The sequence below is a fragment of the Pleuronectes platessa genome, chromosome 14 (genome assembly GCF_947347685.1).
Source record: "Pleuronectes platessa chromosome 14, fPlePla1.1, whole genome shotgun sequence".
Lineage (NCBI taxonomy): Eukaryota > Metazoa > Chordata > Actinopteri > Pleuronectiformes > Pleuronectidae > Pleuronectes > Pleuronectes platessa.
The window spans coordinates 23,664,636-23,690,100 of record NC_070639.1 but is presented as its reverse complement, the minus strand read 5'-3'; the positions used below and the strand labels follow the sequence as shown (position 1 = coordinate 23,690,100).

At 42.0% G+C, this 25,465-nt stretch overlaps 8 protein-coding genes across 9 annotated transcripts; 4 read left to right on the top strand and 4 right to left on the bottom strand.

The window, feature by feature from the left end:
* Positions 1-1,066: 1,066 nt before the first annotated feature.
* On the bottom strand, positions 1,067-2,556 carry LOC128456024 (gamma-crystallin M3-like). Of its 2 annotated transcripts, none has more exons than XM_053440051.1 (3): positions 2,530-2,556; positions 1,431-1,673; positions 1,067-1,342 (listed from the first exon to the last, which is right to left on the bottom strand). In XM_053440051.1, the coding sequence occupies exons 1-3, from the start codon at positions 2,554-2,556 to the stop codon at positions 1,067-1,069; spliced, it is 546 nt and encodes a 181-aa protein (XP_053296026.1). The 2 variants fall into 2 exon arrangements, with proteins under 2 accessions (XP_053296026.1, XP_053296027.1); XM_053440052.1 differs by lacking the exon at positions 2,530-2,556 and adding an exon at positions 1,770-1,787.
* A 1,751-nt stretch (positions 2,557-4,307) lies between these two features.
* LOC128456028 (gamma-crystallin M3-like) lies at positions 4,308-5,035 on the bottom strand. The gene is made up of 3 exons (XM_053440058.1): positions 5,021-5,035; positions 4,663-4,905; positions 4,308-4,586 (listed from the first exon to the last, which is right to left on the bottom strand). The coding sequence occupies exons 1-3, from the start codon at positions 5,033-5,035 to the stop codon at positions 4,308-4,310; spliced, it is 537 nt and encodes a 178-aa protein (XP_053296033.1).
* A 2,236-nt stretch (positions 5,036-7,271) lies between these two features.
* Positions 7,272-8,035, bottom strand: LOC128456026 (gamma-crystallin M3-like). The gene is made up of 3 exons (XM_053440055.1): positions 8,027-8,035; positions 7,666-7,914; positions 7,272-7,553 (listed from the first exon to the last, which is right to left on the bottom strand). Exons 1-3 carry the CDS (start codon positions 8,033-8,035, stop codon positions 7,272-7,274), a joined length of 540 nt encoding a protein of 179 aa, XP_053296030.1.
* Positions 8,036-9,899: 1,864 nt separating this feature from the next.
* Positions 9,900-10,834, bottom strand: LOC128456035 (gamma-crystallin M3-like). Its single transcript, XM_053440065.1, has 3 exons — positions 10,826-10,834; positions 10,427-10,666; positions 9,900-10,175 (listed from the first exon to the last, which is right to left on the bottom strand). Exons 1-3 carry the CDS (start codon positions 10,832-10,834, stop codon positions 9,900-9,902), a joined length of 525 nt encoding a protein of 174 aa, XP_053296040.1.
* Positions 10,835-12,628: 1,794 nt separating this feature from the next.
* LOC128456033 (gamma-crystallin M2-like) lies at positions 12,629-13,802 on the top strand. The gene is made up of 3 exons (XM_053440064.1): positions 12,629-12,637; positions 12,794-13,036; positions 13,527-13,802. Exons 1-3 carry the CDS (start codon positions 12,629-12,631, stop codon positions 13,800-13,802), a joined length of 528 nt encoding a protein of 175 aa, XP_053296039.1.
* A 1,837-nt stretch (positions 13,803-15,639) lies between these two features.
* LOC128456036 (gamma-crystallin S-1-like) lies at positions 15,640-16,375 on the top strand. The gene is made up of 3 exons (XM_053440066.1): positions 15,640-15,648; positions 15,786-16,028; positions 16,103-16,375. The coding sequence occupies exons 1-3, from the start codon at positions 15,640-15,642 to the stop codon at positions 16,373-16,375; spliced, it is 525 nt and encodes a 174-aa protein (XP_053296041.1).
* A 1,611-nt stretch (positions 16,376-17,986) lies between these two features.
* On the top strand, positions 17,987-18,997 carry LOC128456030 (gamma-crystallin M2-like). The gene is made up of 3 exons (XM_053440060.1): positions 17,987-18,004; positions 18,101-18,343; positions 18,725-18,997. Exons 1-3 carry the CDS (start codon positions 17,987-17,989, stop codon positions 18,995-18,997), a joined length of 534 nt encoding a protein of 177 aa, XP_053296035.1.
* Positions 18,998-21,074: 2,077 nt separating this feature from the next.
* Positions 21,075-24,950, top strand: naa20 (N-alpha-acetyltransferase 20, NatB catalytic subunit). The gene is made up of 7 exons (XM_053440050.1): positions 21,075-21,192; positions 22,061-22,085; positions 22,601-22,691; positions 22,819-22,954; positions 23,354-23,499; positions 24,072-24,606; positions 24,676-24,950. Exons 1-6 carry the CDS (start codon positions 21,140-21,142, stop codon positions 24,155-24,157), a joined length of 537 nt encoding a protein of 178 aa, XP_053296025.1. The 5' UTR covers positions 21,075-21,139; the 3' UTR covers positions 24,158-24,606; positions 24,676-24,950.
* Positions 24,951-25,465: the final 515 nt, after the last annotated feature.

Sequence of the window (25,465 nt, the reverse complement as noted above, 5' to 3'; positions counted from 1 at the left end):
TGCATTCATGGGACAATTTACACAAGTATATAAATGCTCTGTATTTCCCTGTTTGTAGTGTGTTTATTTATTTTTCTTGAATGTACTATTATGCTTCAAACGTATTGATAAATCCATTATGAGGGTTAAACTGGATTTCGTGAGGACATTTTCATTAGTTTCCTCTAATTTGACGGATACATGTATAAATATCACAAGCCAAGAAGTAATTCCAGGAGTAAATTCAGATTCCCAGGGTTTCACTCATAATTAATTGTGAAGACACGTCACTGATCCTCGAACTGGACTCAGAATGAAAACCTGCAGGTTTTAGAGAGAATCTTTTTTCAAAGTATTTCTGGGGAATTTCTCACATTTGATTTAATTTATTGACAGAACAGTTCCAACCTGAAATTGGAAAAGAGAGAGTCGCAGGAAAGTTCCAAGTCAGAACTGAACCTGCAGCCACTGGAGGGAGACTCAAACCCCCGTGTGGCACCTACACTACCAGGTGACCATGGGACATTTCCCCAAATGGATTGTAATGCAGGGGTCAAACGTAAAGGTCGGGACAAGCTGAGATTGTGACAATATTTCCTGGAACTTGACTGGATATTGGATTCATACGACTACAAGGTTTTTATGCCCTCATGGGTTTATTAGGTCTTATGAGGTCAGGAGAAGTCAAGGAATCACCAGAGCAATGAGAAGATGGTGAGATTCTCAGTCTGGCCCAAAGTTGTGGGCCAACTAACTCCACAACGTCTATCAGTGACGTCTTTATCCTTCCTGATGTACCATGTATTTAAATTGTTATATTTAAGCCAACATGTTGCTCAATATACAGTTCATAGTTTTGTGTTATCAGGAGATATTGTGTCGTATTATTGAATTTTTATTTTCTTGTAGTTTTCCAGAAGAGACGATGCAGAGACAAAACTGAACCAAGTGATTTAGTAGAATTCTCATTGCAATCATGTGTAATTAGAAAGAACAAAAATCTCTTTTTGGAAGATTATAGTTATAATAAATACCACAAAGCCAGATTTTAGAAAGTTATATCATTTATTGAAGTCAGAATGTACAACTAGCACATGTCGGTGATACGCCTCATGCTCATGAACCTGGTGCCGCTCATGCCCATGTCCCTGAAGCTCCTGTACTCCCCGGGCCTCAGGTACATCATCTTGCCTCTGTAGTTGGGCTGCTCGTACATCAGCCAGTGGCCGTCCTGCACGTTGCAGGACATGCACTCGGACATGCGGTAACGCTCCATGATGTTCTCACAGTCGTCCATCAGCTCGTTGCTCTGACCACCGAAGTTCTCCCTCTCGTAGATCTTCATTCTGAACTGGCCATGGTGCTGGTGAAGTCACGGAATCATTAATTTAGTTAAAACACATTATCATTCGGTGGATGTCAGAAGTTTTGTTGCTGTGTGTGAAACCTACCATGGGGATCATACGGCAAGACTTGATGCCACCGCTCATTCCCATCATGCTCATGTAGTCGGCGTACTCCCCCCTCCTCATGTAGTACTGGTTTCCCATGAAGTTGGTGCGGTCGTAGACCATGAAGCAGCCGCTCTCCACCCTGCAGGACTGGCACCTGTTCAGGTAGGAGGACATGTCGGAGCAGTCACTCATGCACTCATAGGTGCGACCCTGGAAGTTCTTCTCCTCGTAAAAGATGATCTGTAGAAAAGAAAAACAAATTAAAGGGACTCAATGACACTAACGCATTGAAATATTCCTTCTATCGGATTTGATAATTCTCTTCTAGTTTCCTACCTTGCCCATGTTGACTGCGGTGGATTGCTCAGACCTCTCAGAGAACTGTTGGTGAACTGATGTCCTGCTGGTCTGAACATGTCTCATTTATACCTGGACACAGACAAAGACCCTGTGCCCCCTCTATTGTCCAAAGTCCTGACCCAGCAACCTACTATAGAAGCCTATACAGTTGTTTACCCATATACCAACACGGTCATAACCCCTAAACAGAACTTTCTTTCAAAATAGAGATGCAGCACGTTTTTGCTGTTATATGCATATTTTATTCATAGCAATTTTTGCAGGAAGCCGCATGATACAAATATTGACTGAAGCAGACGTCAAGTCAAATTTTTTAATTAGCTTAATTATAGGTTCAGTTTTTTATTCATTTATTTCCCGATTTTACAAACAAAATTTTTTCCACAGATGAAAGATTCAGTCGACAAATAACAGATGATTATCACAATGACAGTTTTTAGACCTTGAACAGGAAATTAATGTGAAATATTCTCAATATTTGTTGAGATTTTTTCGTGTAGATAATTTTATTGTTCTCAGTTTTATGTTTGAGAATTTACACAATTTGATTAATACTGATATATGTGATATTCTTCCACTTTGGTTGGTGGTAGTTTAGTTGTGGATTCAGACATTAAATATATTTATGTCTGCCTTTACCCACAGTTCTATCCATACCATGTTGTGTGTGTGTGTGTGTGTGTGTGTGTTAATGTCACTAGTTGTGTCAAGCGCTTCAAGTGTGGCTGTATAAAACAATCTGTTGCGTGGAGCATCTTCCCATCATTGCATTCAGAGAATTAGTTTGCATATAACTTTATAGAATTCTATTAAAAAAATGTGACTGTTTGAAATAGAATAGTTTTTTTACACATCAACGTTTCTGATGGAAAAGTTACGACTCCTTTCACATTCTAATCCAATCAGAGGAGACTTATAGAGAAACACATGGGAACCAGTGACTTAGGATGCAGTGAATTTATTATTAAGACGACTTTGATGCTTCGAGTGGAAACAAGGAAACAGTTTGTATGAAGAAGAAACTTCTCCCCAGAGGCTCCACACAGGAGGAGGTGATGAGGAGGGGGGAGCATGAAGGTGGAACCTCACATGAGGGCTTCTGATTGGACGGTTTGGAGAGTTGAGGGGGTTCATGGGCGGAGCTAAATGACAGGACAGAGAGAGCAATTTAAACTTTGTCAGCTCGCAGGTGATTGGTTCAAGGCGAGTGCGTCAGGTTGTGATTGGATGAAAAGAGTAGAAACAAGAGACAAGACAAGTGTGCAAGTGACTTAGGTCACTTAGTATCTGCTTTTATGTATAATCTTTATATCTGCATTTGTGCAATAACCCCTGAGTACCGTGTGTTTGCTTCCGAGCTGCAAACACTAACAACGGTTGTTTATCACGGCTGTTTCTTTTGTTGACAAGTGTTTGTTTCTAAGACCAAGTGCATGATGCCTCATACCACCTTAGTTGTAGTTTAAGATTTAAATGGGTGTATTATGGGAAATGCAGCTGCCCAGACCTTAGCTCAGAGACAGTGAGTTCAACCAGTGCCAGTGTGAACACTCCCAACCAGTTAACTGTTAAACTTCCAGCAGTTCTCACACCTGCATTGTTTGAACTGGACCTTCAATCTGTTGGTCCAGACCAACAGACCAAAGGCTCCTCCGACCAGGAGCGGTGTTCTGGGTCTGGATCAAACTGAACCTGGCTCTGTTGGTTTGCAGTGAAAACCCTTTGTTGGATAGTTTGGACTTTTGGACCAATCACAGGAAGTAGAGACAGAATTAAACAGTAGAAGAAGAAGGAGAAGAAGAGGTCCATCTAATGTTTGAACGACGAGAATGTTCATTTGGTGCATTTGAACTAGTGTGGAGTACTGTAGTACTGTATTACTGTTGTACTGTTGAGTACTGTACTGTATCACTGTGGAGTACTTTAATACTGAAGTACTGTAGTACTGTAGTACTGTGGTACTATGTTACTTTGAAGGAGTAATACCATCATTATTTACCGAAGCAACCATTCAAACAGAAAGACTGCTAACACACCCCCCCCCCCCCCCCCCCAACTGACCTCACACCGATGTTTACAAACCAATCAGAGTTGTGTATAGGTAGGCTCCGCCCACGTAGGTAGACTCCGCCCAAAGGACATATGTATGTCAAACAAAGTTCTTTAGTTCCTAAATTACAATGTGAAACCAAAACTAACGATAATGTATTGGCTACTTTATTAATGAGAAACTCTGCACCAGGACTAAAATATATGTTAACCATCTGTTTTCAATTCTCCAAACAAAACAGGACTAAATACGTGAGAAGTGAATTAAATTGCAAAGACACATCAAGACTCTTGAAACTATTTTTTACAAATTAAAATCTTTATTTGGTTTTATCGTGACGTTCTTATATGCATCACTCACAAGTTCTCCCGAGGTGTTAAAGGAAATAACCAGTGAAACAAAGAGTGCGAATAGATTTAGAAAATAGAGCGTTTTACTTTATTCAGTGGTATTAAGGAAAACATTTAGTGGCAGGAATCCGTGATGCGCTTCATGCTCATGAACTTGCTGCTGCTCATGCCCATGTCCCTGAAGCTCCTGTACTCTCCGGGCCTCAGGTACATCATCTTGCCTCTGTAGTGGGGCTGCTCATACATCAGCCACTGGCCGTCCTGCACCTGGCAGGACATGCAGTCGGACATGCGGTAGCGATCCTGGATGTTGTCACAGTCGTCCATCAGCTCGTTGCTCTGACCGCTGAAGTTCTCCTTCTCGTAGATCTTCATCTTGTAGGATCCACGGTGCTGGAAACCAGAGAACCAGAGGATCAGACAACCGTTCAAAGATAAATCAAACGACGTCCAGAGAAGTAAATCTTACCGCAGGGATCGTACGGCAGGACCTGATGCAGTCTGACATCCCCATCATGCTCATGTAGTCGGAGTACTCGCCCTTCCTCATCAGGTACTGGTTTCCCATGAAGTTGGGGCGGTCGTAGACCATGAAGCAGCCGCTCTCCACCCTGCAGGAGTGACACCTGCTCAGGTAGGAGGTGAGCTCAGGGCAGTCGCTGCTGGTCTCATAGTGACGACCCTGGAAGTTCCTGTCTTCGTAGAAGATGATCTGAAAAACAAAGGCCTCATCAGCAACAGTAACCGTCCACTATTTGGATTCTCTGAAAGTTTTATACATGTTTTCCATTATTAAAGGTTTTGCACGGATCATTCCCAGTACCTACCTTGCCCATGGTCATGGTTCTTACGGTGTTTTTGTCAGGACTGATTGGAAGCTGCTGTGAATCCCTGTTGCTGCTACCCGATACTTTTATACCTGCTCAATGTGAAAAAGTAGTGAGGGCTTCTATTATGCAAAAATCCCTGAGTCAGCAGAAGCCCTCCGGCCTGGGTTGTCATCTGGCACGATGCCACTCTGGTGGAAATGCATGTACTGTATACGTGCTGCATTGTTGTCCATCATAAAGAAAATAAAGAGAAGCTTCCAAACGTAGTGACGTGTGTCTCCCACAGTGAGCCGGACAATCCACTCACTGAATGAGAAAGAGACTATTTAATTTAGAATGTGATTAAACATTTTTTCATATAAACAAATCAGATTGAATTTTTTGTGTGTAGACATGTTATAACTTTGCAGAATTCACCAGAAACAAATGATGAACAAAGGACTCTTATAAAAATACATCTTGACTTATACAGTATATGTTTAAACATATTAATTTTTGCATCAATATAAGTCAAAAACATCTATGATATGATATATGTATAATATGATTTGTAAGACATTAAATAATTTATTGATATATTTATGTCATATAAGAAATTCTATGATATATCAGTTTTTACATATTTAACGTATGATTACTACATCAAAAATGTGATTTAAAAAGAGCAGACCTAATAAGTCATCACCTCTTCTCATGTAATATTCTGTGATTCACACAGCCCAATATTAAAAATGATTAATTTTACTTAACAAGAGGTTTTTGTTATCAGAGGGTTAGAGTTAACCAAGCATTTGAAATCAAACTCATCCCAAAAATACAATTAAATATAAAAATCCAGACTGTGAATAAAAGGACAGGATAACTTCTTAGATGTGGATATACTCGTTTATTTGTTTCTTTGGCTTCAAGAAGGATAACCAATCCAACCAGTTTACATTTGAATTCAAAATCAAAGGAAGGTATGTACAGCAACAGTAATTAAATGATTATCAAGATGTTGTAGATCGATATACTTGATTTCACTCACTTCTCCTTTTCTTCTTGTTTCGGGGATCAAGTTCATTCGGTCCTGTATTTCAGACGATATCACTGTCGTCACCTGAAGTTCAACGTACCTGACGTTTTCTTTATTAATCTGCCCAGTGAATTTAAAAACTACAATAAACGTGTCTTGAAGGAACAGTGGGCTTGAAAATAAGATGTTCATAAGTTTGAAACATGCACAAATTGACATTATCCTTCCTCATATTGATTTACAGCCTAATTATTATTTTTCCCTGCAGAGACGTCACAGTTCATTTTAAACCCTTCTGCATTCTTTTCATGTAAAAACTTTTACTTTAAAATCACCTTTTAGACGAGTGGTAAAAGTTTGATCTTAAAAAATAAAACCACACACATTCTTTTTTTTTATTATTCTTTATTTGGAAACAACGAACAACAGTTTATTGCTCTGGCTGCTCTTAATGTGTCATTTCTAACAATATGGAATAAATCAGTTTTTACCATTTGTTACAGTTCCTCCATCAGATGAATAAACACTTAATAATGATGATATTTATTAGAGACGTCTCCTTCAAACCCTTAATTCTAAGGACTGATGATTAATAAAGTTTTTGGTCTCATACATGACAGAATTGAAATATTACAACCAGCTTTGATCTTACTTTATAAATCCGTATATAAACCACATTCACATGCTCATTATAATCATCGGTCCTTTATTATCATTCATCATCTTCCTTTCACAATATATGTTACAGTGTGAGTGAGAAAATAAAATCCACAGTCTGTGTTTATCCAAAGTTAATTTGAGGTGTTGATCTCTTTCAGCTGCTCAACATCAGAGCCCCGCAGCCATAGCTGTTCATTAATTAAAGTAAAATAAACTTAATAGATAATGTTAAGTGTAAATATAATAAATATCAGGTGCCACTGGACTCCAAACACTGTAGGATTAAACAATGACAAGCTAGTAATTATTCTTTTGCTGTGTTTTTCACTTTGAAACTCAAATTTTAATGTATTGATCAACTTTTATTGCAGAAATTTCAGGAAACTTCTTGAAAATCAAGCTCAGTCTCACAATTCTCCTCCTTTCAAATTCATATTTAATGTCACAAGACTCATGTGACGTATATATTTGAAAGGATATCAAACTTTTAGAAAAGACAAACCCACAAAATGTATGATATGAAACATTTATTAATATTTATTGATCACATTTTTCAAGCTGGTTCAGTTCGGTCTAGCAGGACTCCATGATGCGTCTGATGGATCCGATCCTCGTGTCCATGGGACCCGTGCCCATGTCCCTCATGCTCCGGTACTCCCCGGGCCTCAGGTACAGCATGCGGCCTCTGTAGTGCGGCTGCTCGTACATCAGCCAGTGGCCGTCCATCACGTGAGCGGACTGGCAGTCCGACATGCGGTAGCGCTCCTGGATGGAGTCGCAGTCGTCCTGCAGCTCGTTCATCTGACCGCCGAAGTTCTCCCTCTCGTAGATCTTCATCCTGAAGGGACCTCTGTGCTGTAGAAAGACATGAACATTACCTCAGGATAGAAAATACTGTTTCTTTATACGAGTTTGTTGAGTTTCATTCTTGTATATAGAAATCAGAAGTCCTGTGGAAGCTTGGTACCATGGGGATCATGCGGCAGGACCGGATGCAGTCGCTCATGGTCATCCCCATCAGGCGCTGGTTGTCGGGGTACTCGCCCCTCCGCACCAGCATCTGGTGGCCCATGAAGTTGGGGCGCTCGTAGACCATGAAGCAGCCGCTCTCCACCCGGCAGGAGTTGCAGCGGCTCAGGTAGGAGGTGAGCTCGGCGCAGTCGCTGCTGGTCTCATAGGAGCGACCCTGGAAGTTCCTGTCCTCGTAGAAGATGATCTGAAAACAAAAGATTGATTTCAAATCCCTCATCCTTTGTTCAATTTCACACAATCTGTCATTTAGTTTGATTTGTAATCTTAAATTACAGCTTAATAAAACGTCCTCTTACTCTGCCCATGTTGCTGCTCGGTCCTGCCCCTGATCGCTCTGGCACCTGCAGACCTGCCGCTCACTTTTATACCCGTCATGATGCCAAACGACCTGTGGAGCCATTGTCTTGATCGTCTTACTCAGCAGAGCAGCGGGCACGGCCATGATGTTTGTTGAATCGCTCTGTAAACGGTTATTATTCCAGAGTGCGGGCATCTGGTGCGGTGCCAAGTGCAGCGGCGCTCCTGTGGGGTTCAGGTGTGTGACGCTCTGGGACTCTTTGTGTTGTGTTGTGTTGCAGTTACAAAAACACTTTGGTCTATTCACAGGTCACTTCATGGCGAAATTCATTTCCATATTTATCATTTCCTATATTCATTTAATTAACACCTACAATTACTTTACTTATTATAATATTACGAACAAAACACCATTAACTTGCGACATAATAACAATAATGGTCTAACTTATTTTTTCACTGTTGTATTCTGGTTTTGAAAGGAGCTCTAGAAATAATATACTTAACTTTTTCATTACTTTTATTTGTATTTTTACTTGGGTAACACCTCAAATAGTACACCAGTAAAATAAACACTGTACAACATACATCTGAAAATGTACTGAGCAAATATACTGAAATATTATGATTATCAGACGTAGAAAGAAAAGAAAAGAAAAACTAAAGTCACTATGTCACATGATTGACTACTAAGACTGAGTTGTAATTGGTCAAGCATGTGTATGGGTGTGACCTCGATACCTTGGCTCCACCCCCTGGCTGCTACCGTGCAGACCCTGGATCTGTATGACATCACTAGATAAGATGGCGGCGCCGGGATATTTTGGCTTCATTTCTGGATATCTTTATTTACTGTCTCTGAATATGAGTAATAACGGGGACGTGTGTTAAGTTTATACATTTTAAGTCATTTTATTGTTGTGGGAGATTCACAAGTCGCCATTTATACATTTAGGAAAAATCTATAACGCACATGTGGTTTTATTTTTTTACCTTTGACCCCAAGATTATCTCATGATGTTTTAATGTCACATTTCCACACTTGACGAAACGTCTCTGGGGCCATAGAGGAACATCCTCATCTTCATCATAATCTTCATCACCATCATCATCATCATCATCATCATCATCATCATCATCATCTTCATCTTCATCTTCATCTTCATCTTCATATAAAACCAATAGATGGAAGCTTGGTCTTTCTTTTTTCCGCAGTGTCAAGTGAAAGCACTTAAACTTTTACCTTCTTTAATCCTTATATTTCATATAACTATGTTCAGTGTCTTGTGACAATGTTCGTTATGAGTTTTTACAAATAAATTTGAATTTGAATTGAATCATTTATGACAGTGTTACAAATCCAGTTCTTTCCAACATGTATTTATAGGTTGTTTTAACAAGTGAATATGAAAATGTGTCTTTTATTTTATTCAAACTATTTTACCTCAAATTTCTCGTGTAGGGACAAATAAACAAGAAGTTTGTGAAATCCAACAGATCCCAGCGTGATGTTTGAATGGAGAATATAATAATATGATACAACATAAACCTATTATTAAGTGTATGAACTGTTGGATTTACCGCATGCTCATTGCAGATGTATATAGTGAACTGAAGGATTTGGTTTTTATACAGTGGACAATATCACGATGTATATACTTGTCTATATAGTTTACTGCATGTTATCTAGTCCATGTGATTATAAAGTTGTAATTCTGCCTCACGAGTGTGTGAATATGAAGCAGTAACTTTCTTTAGAGACCTTCAGAGTTCTGCAGATTTAACCTCCTGTTTGATAAAAGACGACTCAGTCACAAGGTGGCGTTGGATTTCTCTCTCACTTTATTCAACAGCACATTTTTTGTTCTCTGCTTCAGCAGGAGTCCATGATGCGCCTGACGGAGCTGAGCCTCATGCCGCTGTGTCCCACGTCCCTCATGCTCCGGTACTCCCCGGGCCTCAGGTACATCATCTTGCCTCTGTAGTGCGGCTGCTCGTACATCAGCCAGTGGCCGTCCTGCACGTTGCAGGACTGGCAGTCGGACATGCGGTAGCGGTCCTGGATGTTGTCGCAGTCGTCCTGCAGCTCGTGACTCTGGCCCTGGAAGTTCTCCCTCTCGAAGATCTTCATTCTGTACGAGCCTCGGTGCTGTTGAGCAAGGCACAGAGGTTGAACAGCTCAGCGTGGCACCGAACCATTTAGCTGCTGCTCGTAAAAACAGCTTCATTGCAAAATGTGGCAAAACCAGAGCTGCAGTTACAAATTCCCTTTTCTCTCTCATTAGATATTTACTTTCTGACCAATGTTTTAAAACAAACTTGCAGCTTTATTCACATTTCACATTATTTAGACATTAAAGTGGTTTCTCCGTTATCCCTTCTTCCCAAATCTCTGCCTACCTGAGGAATTAAACGGCAGGATCGGATAGAGTCACTCATGCCAAAAGTCGTGTAGTCGGAGTACTCCCCCCTCCTCAGGAAGAACTGGTTTCCCATGTAGTTGGGCCGGTCGTAGACCATGAAGCAGCCGCTCTCCACCCTGCACGAGCTGCACTTGCTCAGGTAGGTGGTCATGTCCGAGCAGTCGCTCATGCACTCGTAGGAGCGACCCTGGAAGTTCTTGTCCTCGTAGAAGGTGATCTGTAGAAAAGAACAACAACAACAAAAAAATTGATTTTAAAATGTAACTGCTCTTTTGGAAGCTGACACTGTTTTGTGTCCCTCTCATTCAGTTCTGAGTTAATGTTTTTCACATGTAGTTTCTAACTGTGCTGGTTTTCTGCCCCACACTCTACATACCTTGCCCATGGTTGACGATCTGTGTTTGTGGGAATCTGTCCAACAACCTGTGGCTGCCAGGCGGCTTTTATACTTTATACGCGCTGTAACAGGGTTTTGTTATTCAAATGATCTGGCAGCTGATGAATAAGCAGCTCTGCGATCGCTGTTAATTTCATTTGTGCCATCATGATCCAGAACGAAGGGGGGGGGGGGAGGGGGGGGGGGGGGGACGGGTGGAAGACACAAGGCTGGAGCGGAGGGAGGAATACTGAGCTGCAGCTTTTTCTCAGACTGGGGGAGAGGAGTGGAAGCTGTGGTTTGATTTGTCTCAGATCACGGGGGTCTTAAGAAAAAAAAAAACATGTTGTGAATGCCTGAAGTTCTGATTGGCTGCAGTTTGTCCAGATGTTCAATTTGTTTCATTTGCAAAAAACCCTGAAATGCAACAAAGCATAATTAGTCATGATTTTCACACGGACGTTCCAGATTAGAGGCCGATGATCTGTCCGGATGATCCTGAAGAGTGAAGTGTTGACAATTAATCTTAATGCTACTGATTGTGTGGGAGCCCCCCCCCCCCCCCCCCCCCGCTAATCCGCTTAGACAAATCAAACCCCGGGAAGCGTCACCAACTGGATGTTGTTGTGTACTTGTACAGCTGCGACTAAAAGCATCAACACATTTCCTCCTTCTCAGCCACGACTTCATCCAGGTTTATTTTACACTTTAATCCATCAAAGTCTCTGGATTCGCCTGGTCGCGTGTGAGCATTCTGACAATCATAAGATCAAAATGGGTTGAACCTGTAATTCCCTCTTTGGTCCTTCACGTTTTTAAAATCAGTTAAGAGCTGAAAATCCTCTGAATTGCACCGATCGATAAACGTGTAGAACATCGTGGATTCATTCATTCTTTTCTCTGGCTGCAGTCGAATAGCAAACATGGCTGACTGCAGGTACTGTAATTACTGTAATATTTACTGTAATACTTACTGTACTTGCAATAAGCCCCATGTATATATCCCACGAGTCCTCCAGTGAGTACTACATACCACCACTATCTTACAGTACTTACCAGGACTCTGACATAACGTGACACTCAAGCACAGGACGTCTTTGCTCACTTGCATTTTTCCACACTCGTCTTTTACAAGAATACAGATGATTAATAATGCTGCCATTTATGTTATTCCTATTTCCTTGCTGGGATGAATGATTTCTCATGTCCACATTTTACACTTGATAATCTTGTTCTTGCCAGAAATGCATCACAGGACCAGTTGTTGTCTTTTAGATCTTATGAGTTATGAATTTACAGCCAAATCACACGATGGAGGATCTTCATAGTTGAAAAGGTTATTTATCTATTTCATTAAAACGAACTTCCTTTTCCATGTAAACAGTGTTTTTTAAAGAATGCATGGATGATGCACTGGTGCCAAGAAAAAAAATACGGAGATGTGAATAATTTACATTAAAAATCATGATGTTTCCACATTTTACTGCAGCTAGACACCAAACAAGACCAAAACAATCCTTCTTTGATTATTTGAGTTTGATGGAGACAAGTCACACAAACACACAATAATCATTACGTGAGGCTGTTGGCTCTGGGAAGTTTTACGTCTCACTTTCGGCTCTTCTTTGATACGAGGCCATCACAAGTGGACAAAGGGAAATCAAACTTGTCCAAACCATTTTGCTGATATGCAAATCAGCCTAATTTAGATGACAAAAGCTTCCCCTCGTCTGCACATTCTGCTTCTCGATATAAACCACGACACAGCTGCAGCAGGCTGGGAGACGAGCAACACCAGCAACAATGGGGAAGGTAAGGAGCAAAGGAGCAAAGGAGCAAACGATCTCTCAGGAAACAACTGCAATGCATCTCAACTGTCATTATCTTGTGCTCCTTGTGCTGCTATTGTATTTATCACAATGTTTTTTGATTATTTCACTTCTGCTTCTCGTGTTTGCTTCCACGCAGGTCGAATTCTTCGAGGACAAGAACTTCCAAGGACGGAAGTACGAGTGCAGCACCGACTGCGCCGACCTGCGCTCGTACTTCAGCCACTGCAACTCCATCAAGGTGGAGAGCGGCTGCTGGGTCCTGTACGAGCTCCCCAACTACACCGGCTACCAGTACATCGTGAGCCCCGGGGAATACCAGGACCACCAGCAGTGGATGGGATTCAACGACAGCATCAACTCCTGTCGCTGCATCAAAAACGTAAGTTCGACTCGTGGAAGCTCCTGAACGTCATCGTGTAGCATCGAGCATCTTGTTCTTTTAATAATATTGTGAAGCACTCGTTTCCTCGACCTAGGGACCAAGTGTCCAGATAAGGTGAAGCACAATAACGTGGAAGATAGATGCACGATACGGAGGATGCAGTTTACTTTTTAAAAATGTCTGGGTTATTTAGTGTTGAGAGTGTCCAGCTGCAGTGAAATACCACAGAGTGCACCAGCCAAACAGTAATCAGTCAAAGGCCAACGGACAAAAAGCAGAGATAAAGGGCTCATGGTTTGGCAGCAGGCTGCTTTCTGTCCGTGTCTGTGCACATCAATTATTGGAGGAAACCAGGAAAACAGCCAAGAAACCCATTTGTAGATGTGAGCTCCAAGTGAGCGAGGACTTGGAAATAGGTCAAATGATTCAGACACTGAACACGAGCGTGATTTCATTAACTTCCATTCTCCCATGTGACTGTTTGAAGGTGTATGGAAAGTCCTGGAAGATCCGATTCTACGACAAGCAGGAGTTCGGAGGTCAGGCGGGGGAGTGCGTGGAGGACTGCCCGTCCGTCTACGAGGCCTTCAAGCTGCGGGAGTTCCACTCCTGCGTGGTGACGGACGGGGCCTGGGTCCTCTACGAGCAGCCCAACTACCACGGGCACCAGTACTTCCTGGAACGTGGCGAGTACCCCAACTATGCAGACTGGGGCGCCGCCTCCCCCGCGGTGGGATCGTTCCGCATGATCAAACAGTTCTAGAGCAGCAGAGACGCTCCAGAGCTCTGAATCTCAAACCTGCTTTCCTCCACTCGGACGCTCGGTCCTTCTCCCCACAGTCCTGTGCTCACATGAATTAAAGTGTTTCAAACTCATGGAGGTGTGGAGTCGTTCTTACATGAAGTCACATGACACCTGCAGCCTCGTCTGGGAAGGGGCTGAACACAGTGAACAAGACAGCTGTCAATCATCATGTGATAATAAATAACTCATTATTCATTTCTCACGACTCATTCATCAAAACTGACTCATTGGCCAGTGGCTGGTTCATGAGCGACGAAGACGTCTGCGCAGGTTCAAATCTGATATTATTATATTTGATGGGATATTATATATTCAACAGACAATATCCTGTAAATGAGCCAGATTGATTGTCCCAGGCCACTTGTTACAATAAAATAAAATTACCTTTATTTTATAATAAAGTGAAATTACCAATATTATATAATAAAGTAAAAATAAAATGAACCTATCCTATAAAATGTAATGAAATAAAGTGACTTGTCTTATAATTTATTATATAGAAAAATTAAATCAAGGGATTTAGCTTTTAAAAATACAATAGAATGACCTATATTATGTAATAAAGGAAAATAAAATGTAATTTATTACATAATAAGATGACCTATCTTATATAAGTTAATGAGCATTGGAATATATACCGAACAAACTTAATAGCACAACGAACCAATGATTACAACAAAACAGCCGATACAAAAATAAGCCACATGTAAATAACCCTTTTAAAATTATGAATACAATAAATAAAATTATACATCCAAAACAACACATGTAAACTGATTCATATGAGATCAAGTTTGTTTTACTTTCAGCCTCATCGGACGTATTGTACATCAGAAACATGTAAAATGACTTTTTTGAATCCATGATTGTTAAAACTAATGATGTTAAATCTAGGCTGATTAGCAGTGTTGCTTTATTCATCAGTATATTATGGATGATTATTGATTTATATTTTACATCACAAAAATACCAGCAACATTTAAAGATTTTTTGCATTTATATCTGTGCAATTAATTTATGATGCATCAGTATAAATTTGTACTGGCAGGTTCAAAAGCTGCTTAAATACTTAAATACAAGATCAGTGATAAAGAACATGGATAAATAATACAAATATCTGTATCTGTTGTATTTAGTTTTGTATCACATTGCATAATAATTGTGAAAAGTAGTTTGAGGGAATAACAGACGACAAAATCTTAATCTGAACAGCTCCATATTTCAAATATTCGATATTAAATCACTTTTACTCACATGTGTTTTTTAAAGTTCTTTCGTTTGATGAATTGTTCTGCAAATAATATTATTTTAAATCACTGCAAATAAAGACAAAGTCGAATCTATTGTTTGTCTAAAATTACTTTTACCACTGTCATCAGATTTTTGTTTGTGATTGTTATTCTGTCGGTGCATTTTCAATTAATGTTAATTAACTCATGATATCATAGAGTACTGACACCCATATAGACTTTATCTGAACTCATCACCTTTTATATATATAAAACATTATATGTCTCCTTATATACATTTATATCTTTCCATAAATGCCGAGCAAACAAAAGAGAGTTTGTTGGTCAAGAGCAGCGACGCAGGGTTTGGATACTTGGCACTGCTACACAATCATTGTGTGTGTGCAGTGATTCAGTGAGTAACAACAATGGGCAGAGTCTAGATGAGTATTTGAATTGTAATTACTGTTACATGCACTGCTAACCATGGAATTGGCCGTATTGTTTCTGCCCTGTATAAAGAGTGCTGAGCTGGTCACTGGCTGAGAGTCTTTTAAACTTCAATGATGGAGAAGGTGAGAATGTTCACTTTTCTGAAAGTGCTGCAGCCGGTGCAGGAATCCCAGGAGTGGAAATGGTGCAGTGGTGGACGCAGATGAATCCCTCTGTTTGCTCATGAGTCTATAATCGTGTCCCGACTTCTCCTTCACAGATTGTGTTCTTCGAGGACCGGGACTTCCAGGGAAAGTCCTACGACTGCAAAGGCGACTCGCCCGACCTGCAGGGCTTCGTTCGCCGGTGCAACTCGGTGAAGGTGGAAGGAGGCTGGTGGGTTCTGTACGAGCGCAACAGCTACACAGGCTACCAGTATGTCATCGGTCCCGGGGAATACAACGAGTACCGTCGCTGGATGGGCTTCAACGACTGCGTCAGGTCCTGCAGGATCATCAAGAACGTGAGTCAGCTACAAGAAGCTTTTCAGAATACGTCCCTTCAAACCCGACCCCTGCTTGATTCTGTTGCTTTCAGGCGAAGGGGCCGCACAAGCTGAAGCTGTTCGACCGGCCCAACTTCGACGGTCAGTCTCTGGAGCTGTCGGAAAACATGAAGGCCATGCAGGAGAAGTGGACGAGGCAAGAAGTCCAGTCCTGTAAAGTCCTGGACGGCTCCTGGGTCTTCTTTGAACATCCCAACTTCTGTGGTCGTCAGTACCTGCTGGAGAAAGGCGAGTACAAGCACCACTCGGAGTGGGGAGCTCTGAAAGCGGCTGTGGGCTCCATCAGAAGAATGACGGAGAAATGAAGCTCATTGTGAAGCCATGAAATAAATGTCTTTGATGCAACACTCATTTGTGCCTGTGTGATGTTTAATCCAGACTTTCCTGATGATAATATTCAATCAATAAATTATGTATTTTGACAAATAAGAGTCAATATAGAGTTTTATTGTGATTAACATGAAGCGTGAACAATCTTTTCAAAGTGGCTCATAACAACAAAAACTGAAAAATACATTCAGAAACACTGAATATAACGATAATAAATGAAAATAAACTGGTTTGTGAACTTGTGTTGAGGCAGAAATGTGTTGATTTGTCTTAATTGTCTTTTTGGATGATGCAGTTTTGAGGAAACTCAAGGAAACACATGCATCTGATGTTTGAGGAATATTTTCTTACTGGAAAAGTTGCGTGAACTTATTATCTTTTGTTCAGATGATTTATCTTACACAATTATAAAAGCCTGTGATTTTGAGTTATGCAAAGAATTCCAAACAACTTTAACCATTTGATTACTGGCATTCAGTTACTGGGTTTATACAGATAAGGCAGATTTACTGGACTGGGAGAGCCGGGGATTGAACCATCAACCCGCTGGTTATTGGACGTCCCAGTTTGCCTCCTGAGCCACAGTCGCCCTTTTTTTGTTTGTATCCGAGTTTAATGACTAGAAAACAATTTATAACATTAGATGTAATAGCTGTAAAATTACAAACAAAGTCCCTTTTATTAAGACGTTCTTCATTTGAAGAGATTAGGAGAGATGGTTTAACATGGAGCTCCCTGCAGACTTGTTAGGTAGACCCTGTTTTTACGGAAATCCCTGCAAAACTGCTGATAGACCCTGTCCTGAACTTTGCCTTATAATGGTATCAAATGTATTTTATTAAGTTTATTAAATAAAACAAATTCAAGCATTAATTTTTTACAGTGTACCAATTCACTCAGGGTGATCAATAGTTATTTTCTTAAGTGTTTAAGTTATATATGTAATAATTTTTCTTCTGCTCAAAGTTACAGATTCAAGTTGCTTTAGTTAACTAAACAACAACCTCACATGTTCTGCTCCTTCTGTTAAAAACGATTCACGGACGAATCTCATTCTGCAAATGGATTCACTTCCTGTCACCTGTCGGACTTTGACTGACAAGAACAGATCCTCCATGTTGGAGTAATGAACCCGGCTGTGACACAAACACAGAATCACGACGCTCTCTCTCTCTACTCGAGCTGGTCAGCTGACGGAGCTGTGGCTGGTCACAGAGGGTGGAGCTTGACGGCCTGAACACACCTGTCCCCTCCGACACAGACGTTAAAGCCTGCACCACCGCGTGCTACGTGCTAACCCTAACCCTAAACCTAACCCTAACCCTAACCCTAACCCTAAACCCAAGCCAGCTTTCTGGAATCAGGCGTTGACGGATGCAGAGCTCAGCCGGAGCAGCAGCGAGTAAACACTGAGCAGACTTTTCAGACAGTTGCAGCATCAGCCGTTAAATGCCGAGGCGATTAAAATAACAATGATGCTGCTGGCAGCGGCATCATTATACACCGTATATATAAATCTGCCGCAGGCCTGGAGGTGATGTTGTGTAAAAGCAAACCGGTATCAAACTGTGGTGTGACGCCCAAACATGGACCGTGCAGGAAAGGTAGGCCCGGTGAGGGGACACCCCTCCTGACCATTCATCGTTTGATTTGACGGAGGAGCTCAAAACTTTGTTGGTGTTAAATTTGCACTTCCGCAGATCGTGTTCTACGAAGACAGAAACTTCCAAGGCCGTTACTATGAGTGCAACAGCGACTGTCCCGAGCTCAACACCCACTTCAGCCGCTGCAACTCTGTGCGCGTGGAGAGCGGCGCCTGGGTCCTGTACGAGAGGCCCAACTACCTGGGCTACCAGTACGTCCTGACCCGGGGCGAGTACTCGGACTACAAGCGCTGGATGGGCTACAACGACAGCGTCAGGTCGTGCAGGATCATAAGAAATGTGAGTTTCTTCATAAGAGATATGACAAATACGATTAACTTCTTCACGCTACTTTACGAAAAACGAGTTTGCTGATTGTAAATCATGTCCTTATCAATCTGAGAGTCCTAATTCTGACTGGGAAACTGTCCGACCACCAGATCTACTCTCACATGACGAACTCTGCAGTCACGCACCTGTGATGCAAAGTCGTGACCATCTGGGAACAAATGAAATCCGACCATCACATGCACCTCCTTTCATTTTCCTCTTAGAAAAGACAAATTAGTGGAGTAAAAACATGTTTTTTTATAAATGATAATTTTCTCACGAGAGCCTCTGCTCAATGAGCCAATCAGCTGTTTCATTTCTCCGAGCTGAACCCTGCTCTTTTTGTCGCAGTCCTCTGGTGTGTTCAGGATCCGTGTCTACGAGCGTCCGGACTTCAGAGGTCAGACGCTGGAGGCCACGGAGGACATGAACAACCTGCCCGACCACTGGCCCCTGCGGGAGGTCCACTCCGCCCGCGTGCAGGACGGCGCCTGGGTCTTCTACGAGCTGCCCGACTACCACGGACGTCAGTACCTGCTGGAGAGAGGAGAGTACCGGCGCTTCAACGAGTGGGCCGCCATGAGCCCCAACGTGGGCTCCTTCCGCCGCATCCACGACTTTTAGAACGTCTTTCTCTCTGTGTTCACGTTTTTACGTAACTGTTCTTTGCTCAATGAATAAAAAAGGAATGTGCTCCATGTCCGACGCTCCACGTTCTGTTTCTTCAAACGAGGAGCCTGACTGAATCGTTAGAGGCGAAGCATGGTAGTACCACATGTCAACCACAAGGGCCAAAGGTGGCCCAAACTTGTTTTAGGCTGTTTGGGCCATATGAATAAAATAATTCTTGATGTATATTTGTAAAGGGAAATCTTGTACCTATTTTAGAACATTATTATATTTTTTAGAAAATAACATAATTATTCATAAGTAGGCAGCGTCATAACTACATCTCTGATGTTTATAACAAACCAAAGCGTTTAAAAATCGGTTGCAAATTGAGAAAGTTATGATTATTTAAAAAGTACGTACCACTAAAACACAATGTTATGGGTGAGTGAGCTGACTGTGGCAAGATGGCCGCCATGTGCAGCCTTTTGACTGCGTTGGCCGAGACATCTAGCCTTTATATATATATCTATGGTTTGGGCCACCTCCACCACATGGGCCACTTTAGGTTCACGTCCAGATTACACTTTGTCTCGAGAACCACATGTTTGCAGAGAAAGGCTCAAATCCCTTCAGGTAGAAGCTCTGCAGCCAAACCACACGTTCCTGTTTCTGTACATGTTCCGTTAGAACACAGTTTATTCTCAATCACTAATTATGAATGATTTTTTATTAAGGATTGGTGCTTCTGGTGATCATAGAATTTATATAAAATTATTCCTGTTCGATTTTCTTTCATTCAAGACACAAACCAATCAAATCAATAGATCAAAATAAAGTTTCTGTCCCTGCAGATGCTCCGTACGTACAGTTTGATATATTAATATATAGTGTGAGACAAACTTGGGGTCAATACCAATAATATCACTGATGCTAAATACTGTTTGTGGGCAGATTCATATTTAATCATAATACTCTTAATTAATCAGGGAATTTTAGGAGATTCTTTGATTTAATCACAACTTAAAGTTCAAAAATAAGAAAATATGCATTTTGACATTATATTTCTTTATGTATTATATAAAATCTCTCAATATTTTACAATAACTATGTTTTTATTGAACCAAACAAAACATTTATTCCTCAAATAATGTTTTGAGGTATTGATGTGAATCTTGTGTCAATACTTAATGTCACAAATATACAAAATTAAAGCTTATAAAGAGCAGAGCTCATCAATATGCCAATATGCAAAAATCCTTCAACATTATCAAAAAGTTGAAAAATTAATTTGTGAATTGATTATTGAAAGATTGATACATAGATGCGTGCATGTCTCCCTGTGTGTGTGTGTGTGACACAGGGCTGATGGGAGTTATGGTGAAGCTGGTGTGGTGGGGGGTCACAGAGATCAGCTAAACCTGTGGACAAAGACCTGCGGCCTGCTGATGACTCAGTGGGATTTTTCCAGTAAGAGCCTGGAGCACAGCAGCTGCTGTTAGTGCTGACTCTCGACTCACTGGAACAACGCCGTGACCCACAGACACACAAAGGGCGTCCAGCCAGCACGTGCTCCTGGCTGCAGTTATTCACACCTAAAGCCTCTTTGTTCACTTTGACCCCTGAGAGAGAGAGAGAGAGAGAGAGAGAGAGAGAGAGAGAGAGAGAGAGAGACAGTGTGCACCCTCTAGTGGAGAATCTCTGCAGCTGCATTCCATTATTTTTATTTTTATTTTTCTTCTGTCGTTTTCATTTTTTTATTCAATATCTCGACTTTCTTCCATTTGATTGAAATTGAAATGATTTTTGTTATTTTTCAGTTTTGATTATGTAAGGTTGAATTAAAAAAAACTGGAATATATTTGTATTATAGCATTTGAGGTTTAAAATAAAGAATGAGAATATTTAACACCACCACCATGTTTTCAGGGACCTTAAAAAGTCTCTTATGTTATTGTTTGAGAAGCTTTTCTGTTGATCCTTTGTCATCACTTCCACATAAAGCTTCGAAATAAAATATCAAAAAGATTAAGACACATGAGGGTGACCCCCGAGTGTAGCAGTACCTCCAGTCCAGCAGGGGCGCTGCTCTGTTTCACGACACTAGGTCACGGATCTCTTTACGTGTTTGAGGTCAGAGGTCAAACAGCCGCAGACATGACAACGTTACGACCCTTCACCTGCGACGATCTGTTCAAATTCAACAACATGTGAGTGAACACTCGTCGTTTTTTATCGTTTGACTTCATCACCGGATGTCGGTGCGACTCGGAGGCTGCGGGATCCCGGTCTCTTCCGCTGATGGACAGAACCTCCGTAGGAAAACACGTCATTTAGAGATGTTGCTGTTATTTAACTGAAACGAGCGGAACGTAGCAAAACTTCGTCAAACTCTGAGAATCTCGGCACCTTTTGCAAAAGATCGGCAAACACACGATCAATCCAGAACATGTTGTTTACGGTCAAATAGCCTCGTTAGCTTGCTAGCTACAGCAAGCTACCACTGGGCTACAGGACATGTGGAAATTCATTTTCTAATAATATTTGACAGGAATCTCACAGAAAGGAATAAAGAGTGTAAACAGAGCGGTGTCAGTTATTGTTTTAATTGATAGTCATAAGCACCAGAGACGTTTAACTTGGTTTGAGCAACAAAACCAAAAAGAGAAATCTCTATTAATCCCCATGGAGGATTATAACTAGGGTTATAACAGCAGCTCCAGTGAAGAATGAACAGAGTATACAAAATAAACCATATTTGAATATTTAGACATAAATACACAGGGATACAATAAATTAACTGCAGTGCAAAGAAAGATAATCACAATATTCTTTTCTTCAACATTAAAACAACAACAGTCCAATATACTGTGTATCTGTACATTACTAATGCATTGTGTACACACAGTGCAGAGCGTAGACATGTCATGTAAACATCTTTATGGTAATAAAGGGTTTTGGTGTTATTGTTCATGTGTAACGATCAGATCTTCTGAGTTGTTGTGTTGGACTCCTCACTCACGACTTCCACTTCATTGTTGGACTGAATCTAACTTGATGTTTGTCTCTGTTCGACAGAAACCTGGATCCTCTGACAGAAACCGTATCCTTCACCGTCTCCTGGACGCCAGCAAATCTCAGTGACTTTGGTTATTTGCTATAAACGAAACTGACATTTTCCCGTGGCTCAGGTTTATTCCAGCTGATGACACGATCCTGTCAGTACAGTTCACCTCTGAGCCTGTTGTCTTAAGATTAAGATTTATTCGTCCCAAACACATGCACAGACATGCACAGGCACACTAGGTAGGGAAATGTAACCTCTGCTTTTAACCCATCTGGTGCAGTGAGCAGCCATGTACGGCGCAGGGGGAGCAGATGTTGGGGGAGTAAGGTGCCTTGCTCAGGGGCACTAGACAGGGTAGGGAGAATCCTCTTGGATTTTTGGACAGATCAATCCAGGTTCGTCTTTTTGTTGTTTCTCCGTGGAGTCGAACCAGAGACGAACCAGAGACCTTTTCTGCCCATAGTCCAAGTTTCTGCCACTAGTCCACCTCCTCTCTTCTTCATGTGTGTGTGAAGTGTTCAGTTTGTTTCCTGAGCCTCCCCCCCCATCAGTATGGGATCCCGTTCTACCTGCAGTACCTCGCTCACTGGCCGGAGTACTTCATCGTGGCCGAGGCTCCTGGTGGTGAGCTGATGGGCTACAGTAAGTTCCTCTGTTCACTCAGACGCTTCATACAGCTTTATAAATCAAACTCACAGAGCGCCTTCATCTGAAAAGTCAACACTGAGTTCACAGTAAAAATCCATTCATTCCTTTGTTTCTGCGTCAGTCATGGGGAAGGCGGAGGGATCTGTGGCTCGGGAGGAGTGGCACGGTCACGTCACCGCCCTGTCGGTCGCTCCAGAGTTCAGACGACTCGGCCTGGCAGCCAAACTGATGGAGATGCTGGAGGAGATCTCCGACAGGTTGGTGTCACCCTCAGTTCAGTGACAGAGCAGCATCAACACCAACAAACTACCAAACAACAGAGATCATCCAGTGATGTCTGAGGAAGTCATCTCAAAATGTCAAGTCACGAACAAAAATCTTATTGAAGCTCTTTTGTATTTGATTTCCGCTTTTCTCCTCTTTCACCAAATGTTTATTTTGTCTCTGCTGTGTGAATGTTTCTTGATCATTGCCAAGAAAACCCACTTCCTGTCGCACAATAATTTTTTTTCTTTTCAGATATCAACACTTATCCTCCTTTAGCTACTAGTTCCAAAACACACGTTGGGTTTTTAACGATTTTTTAGGCTTGAAATTGATCGAACGCGTTTGTTCCCTTTGTTTTGACTCTGTGGTTCTGTGGTGTTGTCTTGTAGGAAAGGTGGATTCTTTGTTGACCTCTTCGTGCGAGTCTCCAACCAAGTGGCGGTGAACATGTACAAACGTCTGGGCTACAGCGTCTATCGGACGGTGATAGAATATTACTCCGCGAGCAATGGAGAACCTGACGAAGACGCTTACGGTGAGATGAGTTTAAAAAAAAACTGCTTCTAGATTCAGACAAAAATCCACAAATACCTGGTGGTGGCATCTCTCACAATGTTCAAGAAAGTGATGACAAATTCCTGCAACAAGTTACGTGGGAATCTGTTAATTTGTTTTTATGTTGTCCTGCTGACAAACTAACTTGGACATAACCTGCAGTAGCTCCAGAAACATCTGGAAGCAAACAGTGGATTCAAATGCAGAGGTTTTAATATAGATACAGAGTGAGGAACAGAAGTGTAGATGGTCTCTAAACAAACTAGCAGACTGATCACAGGGGATGAACCAAACAGACTCTCAACAGATTTAACATCGATCCAATTTCAATGTAAGTTTTTTAAATTTGAATTCAGGACATGTTCAGACTTTCATTTGTCACCTTCATTTAGAACTCTCCAAACATCTGCCACCTTAAGACCCATGTTGTGGAGGTTTAAACAAACTGTGCTGCCTGTTTCCTGCTAATCTGTTTAGCTTTATGACAAACAACCTGAAGAGGGCGCTGTTCCCACTGAGCTGAAAACCTGGTTGTGTTTTTCCTTTGTGCAGATATGAGGAAAGCTCTGTCCAGGGACACGGAGAAGAAGTCGATCATCCCGCTGCCACATCCCGTCAGACCAGAAGACATCGAATAACGGTGGAGCGTGGCCCTCTGACGCTCGTCACCCCCCCCCTCCCCCCTCCCCCGCCGACTGGTGGGAGATCAGGAGGAGCAAGTCATCTTTTTAGATTCAGTCCTAAACTCAACGACATGCGAGCCACAGACTTTATGTTCATGAGACCAGAACAAGATGGATTGAGTGGTGTGGCGTGATGTGGTCAGTGGGTTTGATGCCAGCAGCAGAGTCCTGGATGGGGTTTATTTGGAATACTTGTGAGAACATTTAAAAATTAAACTTTAAATGTGGGCATGTTGTTGTTCTATTACTATTTATACTGTCATGAGGGAACCAGGGGAGGGTTGGCACCTTTGACAAAGGTTTGTAGCCCCCTGTTTAAATCAGAGAAGAAGAGAGGGAGGGTCCTAGAATGAAACCAAGCTTTTGTTATCCACTGATGTGCTGTTGGCTCAAGGGGGTTCCAGGTGGTCCAAGGGGTTCCAGGTGGTTCCAGGGGGTTTCAGGGGGTTCCAGGGGGTTTCGGGGGGTTCAAGGTGGTTCCAGGGGGTTCCAGGTGATTCCACGGGGTTCCAGGGGGTTCCAGGTGGTTCCACGGGGTTCCAGGTGGTTCCAGGTTGGTCTGGAGACGCTGTGCAGCTTTCAGCAGATACCTTCTTTAGGAAGATCGAGTGTTGTCACTTCCTGGTTCCACCTGAAGCTCCATGTTTGTGTCCCAGGTGGAGGGAGTGTTGTCGGCAGATTTATCGAGATAACTCACGTTTATGCTTAAGGATATCTTCTTGAAAATAAATAGTTTTGTGCTTTCCTATGAAGTCGTGAGTCATTTTAATGAGTTAACGTGTGCGAGCCTAATTAAGAAGTAAAGGTGGTTCTGCTACAGTTTTCACTTCACTCCTGGTTCCCATTCGCCCACGACGCCAGATCATCCCTGGAGGAGCCTGGCATCAACGCCCCCCCCCCCCCCCCCACGTCCAGGCGGCTTGAAGAGGAACAGGTGGGCTCAGCAGCAGCTGGCTGATGGCGAGCAGCCGAAGGTAAATCAGCTGAGAGGGAACCCAGCAGGGTGTGGATGTGACCACTAGATGGCGCTGTTGGAAGGGAAAAGCTCTGACTCAGACTCAGCTTGAGGCGAGGAAGAGAAGCAAACCACAAACTAAATCATTTCAATCAGAATGTCGCTCAGTAGAGTTCAGACCTGCACCAAGGACCAACAACATTCAAATTCACTACATCCACTTTTTTATTTGGAACTGCTCTGAATCACACACAGAGGGGTGTGTGGTAGTAAGTGTGTATTTTCTTGTGTGTGTGCATGACAGGGCA

Bases quoted from the DNA above. Each gene is read 5' to 3' on its own strand.
- LOC128456028 (XM_053440058.1), bottom strand. The intron at 4,587-4,662 runs GTAAGATTTACT...TCTGGTTTCCAG, and splicing joins CCTGCCGTACGATCCCTGCG to CACCGTGGATCCTACAAGAT.
- LOC128456033 (XM_053440064.1), top strand. The intron at 13,037-13,526 runs GTAAGTTCGACT...GACTGTTTGAAG, and splicing joins CCTGTCGCTGCATCAAAAAC to GTGTATGGAAAGTCCTGGAA.
- LOC128456026 (XM_053440055.1), bottom strand. The intron at 7,554-7,665 runs GTACCAAGCTTC...GTCTTTCTACAG, and splicing joins CCTGCCGCATGATCCCCATG to CACAGAGGTCCCTTCAGGAT.
- LOC128456024 (XM_053440051.1), bottom strand. From the start codon at position 2,556: ATGGGAAGATGCTCCACGCAACAGATT. The intron at 1,674-2,529 runs GTTTTATACAGC...TCTTTTCTACAG, and splicing joins GATGCTCCACGCAACAGATT to ATCATCTTTTACGAGGAGAA. The intron at 1,343-1,430 runs GTAGGTTTCACA...TGACTTCACCAG, and splicing joins CTTGCCGTATGATCCCCATG to CACCATGGCCAGTTCAGAAT.
- LOC128456035 (XM_053440065.1), bottom strand. The intron at 10,176-10,426 runs GTAGGCAGAGAT...CTTGCTCAACAG, and splicing joins CCTGCCGTTTAATTCCTCAG to CACCGAGGCTCGTACAGAAT.
- naa20 (XM_053440050.1), top strand. From the start codon at position 21,140: ATGACAACGTTACGACCCTTCACCTGCGACGATCTGTTCAAATTCAAC. The intron at 22,692-22,818 runs GTAAGTTCCTCT...TTTCTGCGTCAG, and splicing joins TGGTGAGCTGATGGGCTACA to TCATGGGGAAGGCGGAGGGA. The intron at 23,500-24,071 runs GTGAGATGAGTT...TCCTTTGTGCAG, and splicing joins ACCTGACGAAGACGCTTACG to ATATGAGGAAAGCTCTGTCC.
- LOC128456036 (XM_053440066.1), top strand. The intron at 16,029-16,102 runs GTGAGTCAGCTA...TGTTGCTTTCAG, and splicing joins CCTGCAGGATCATCAAGAAC to GCGAAGGGGCCGCACAAGCT.
- LOC128456030 (XM_053440060.1), top strand. The intron at 18,344-18,724 runs GTGAGTTTCTTC...TTTTTGTCGCAG, and splicing joins CGTGCAGGATCATAAGAAAT to TCCTCTGGTGTGTTCAGGAT.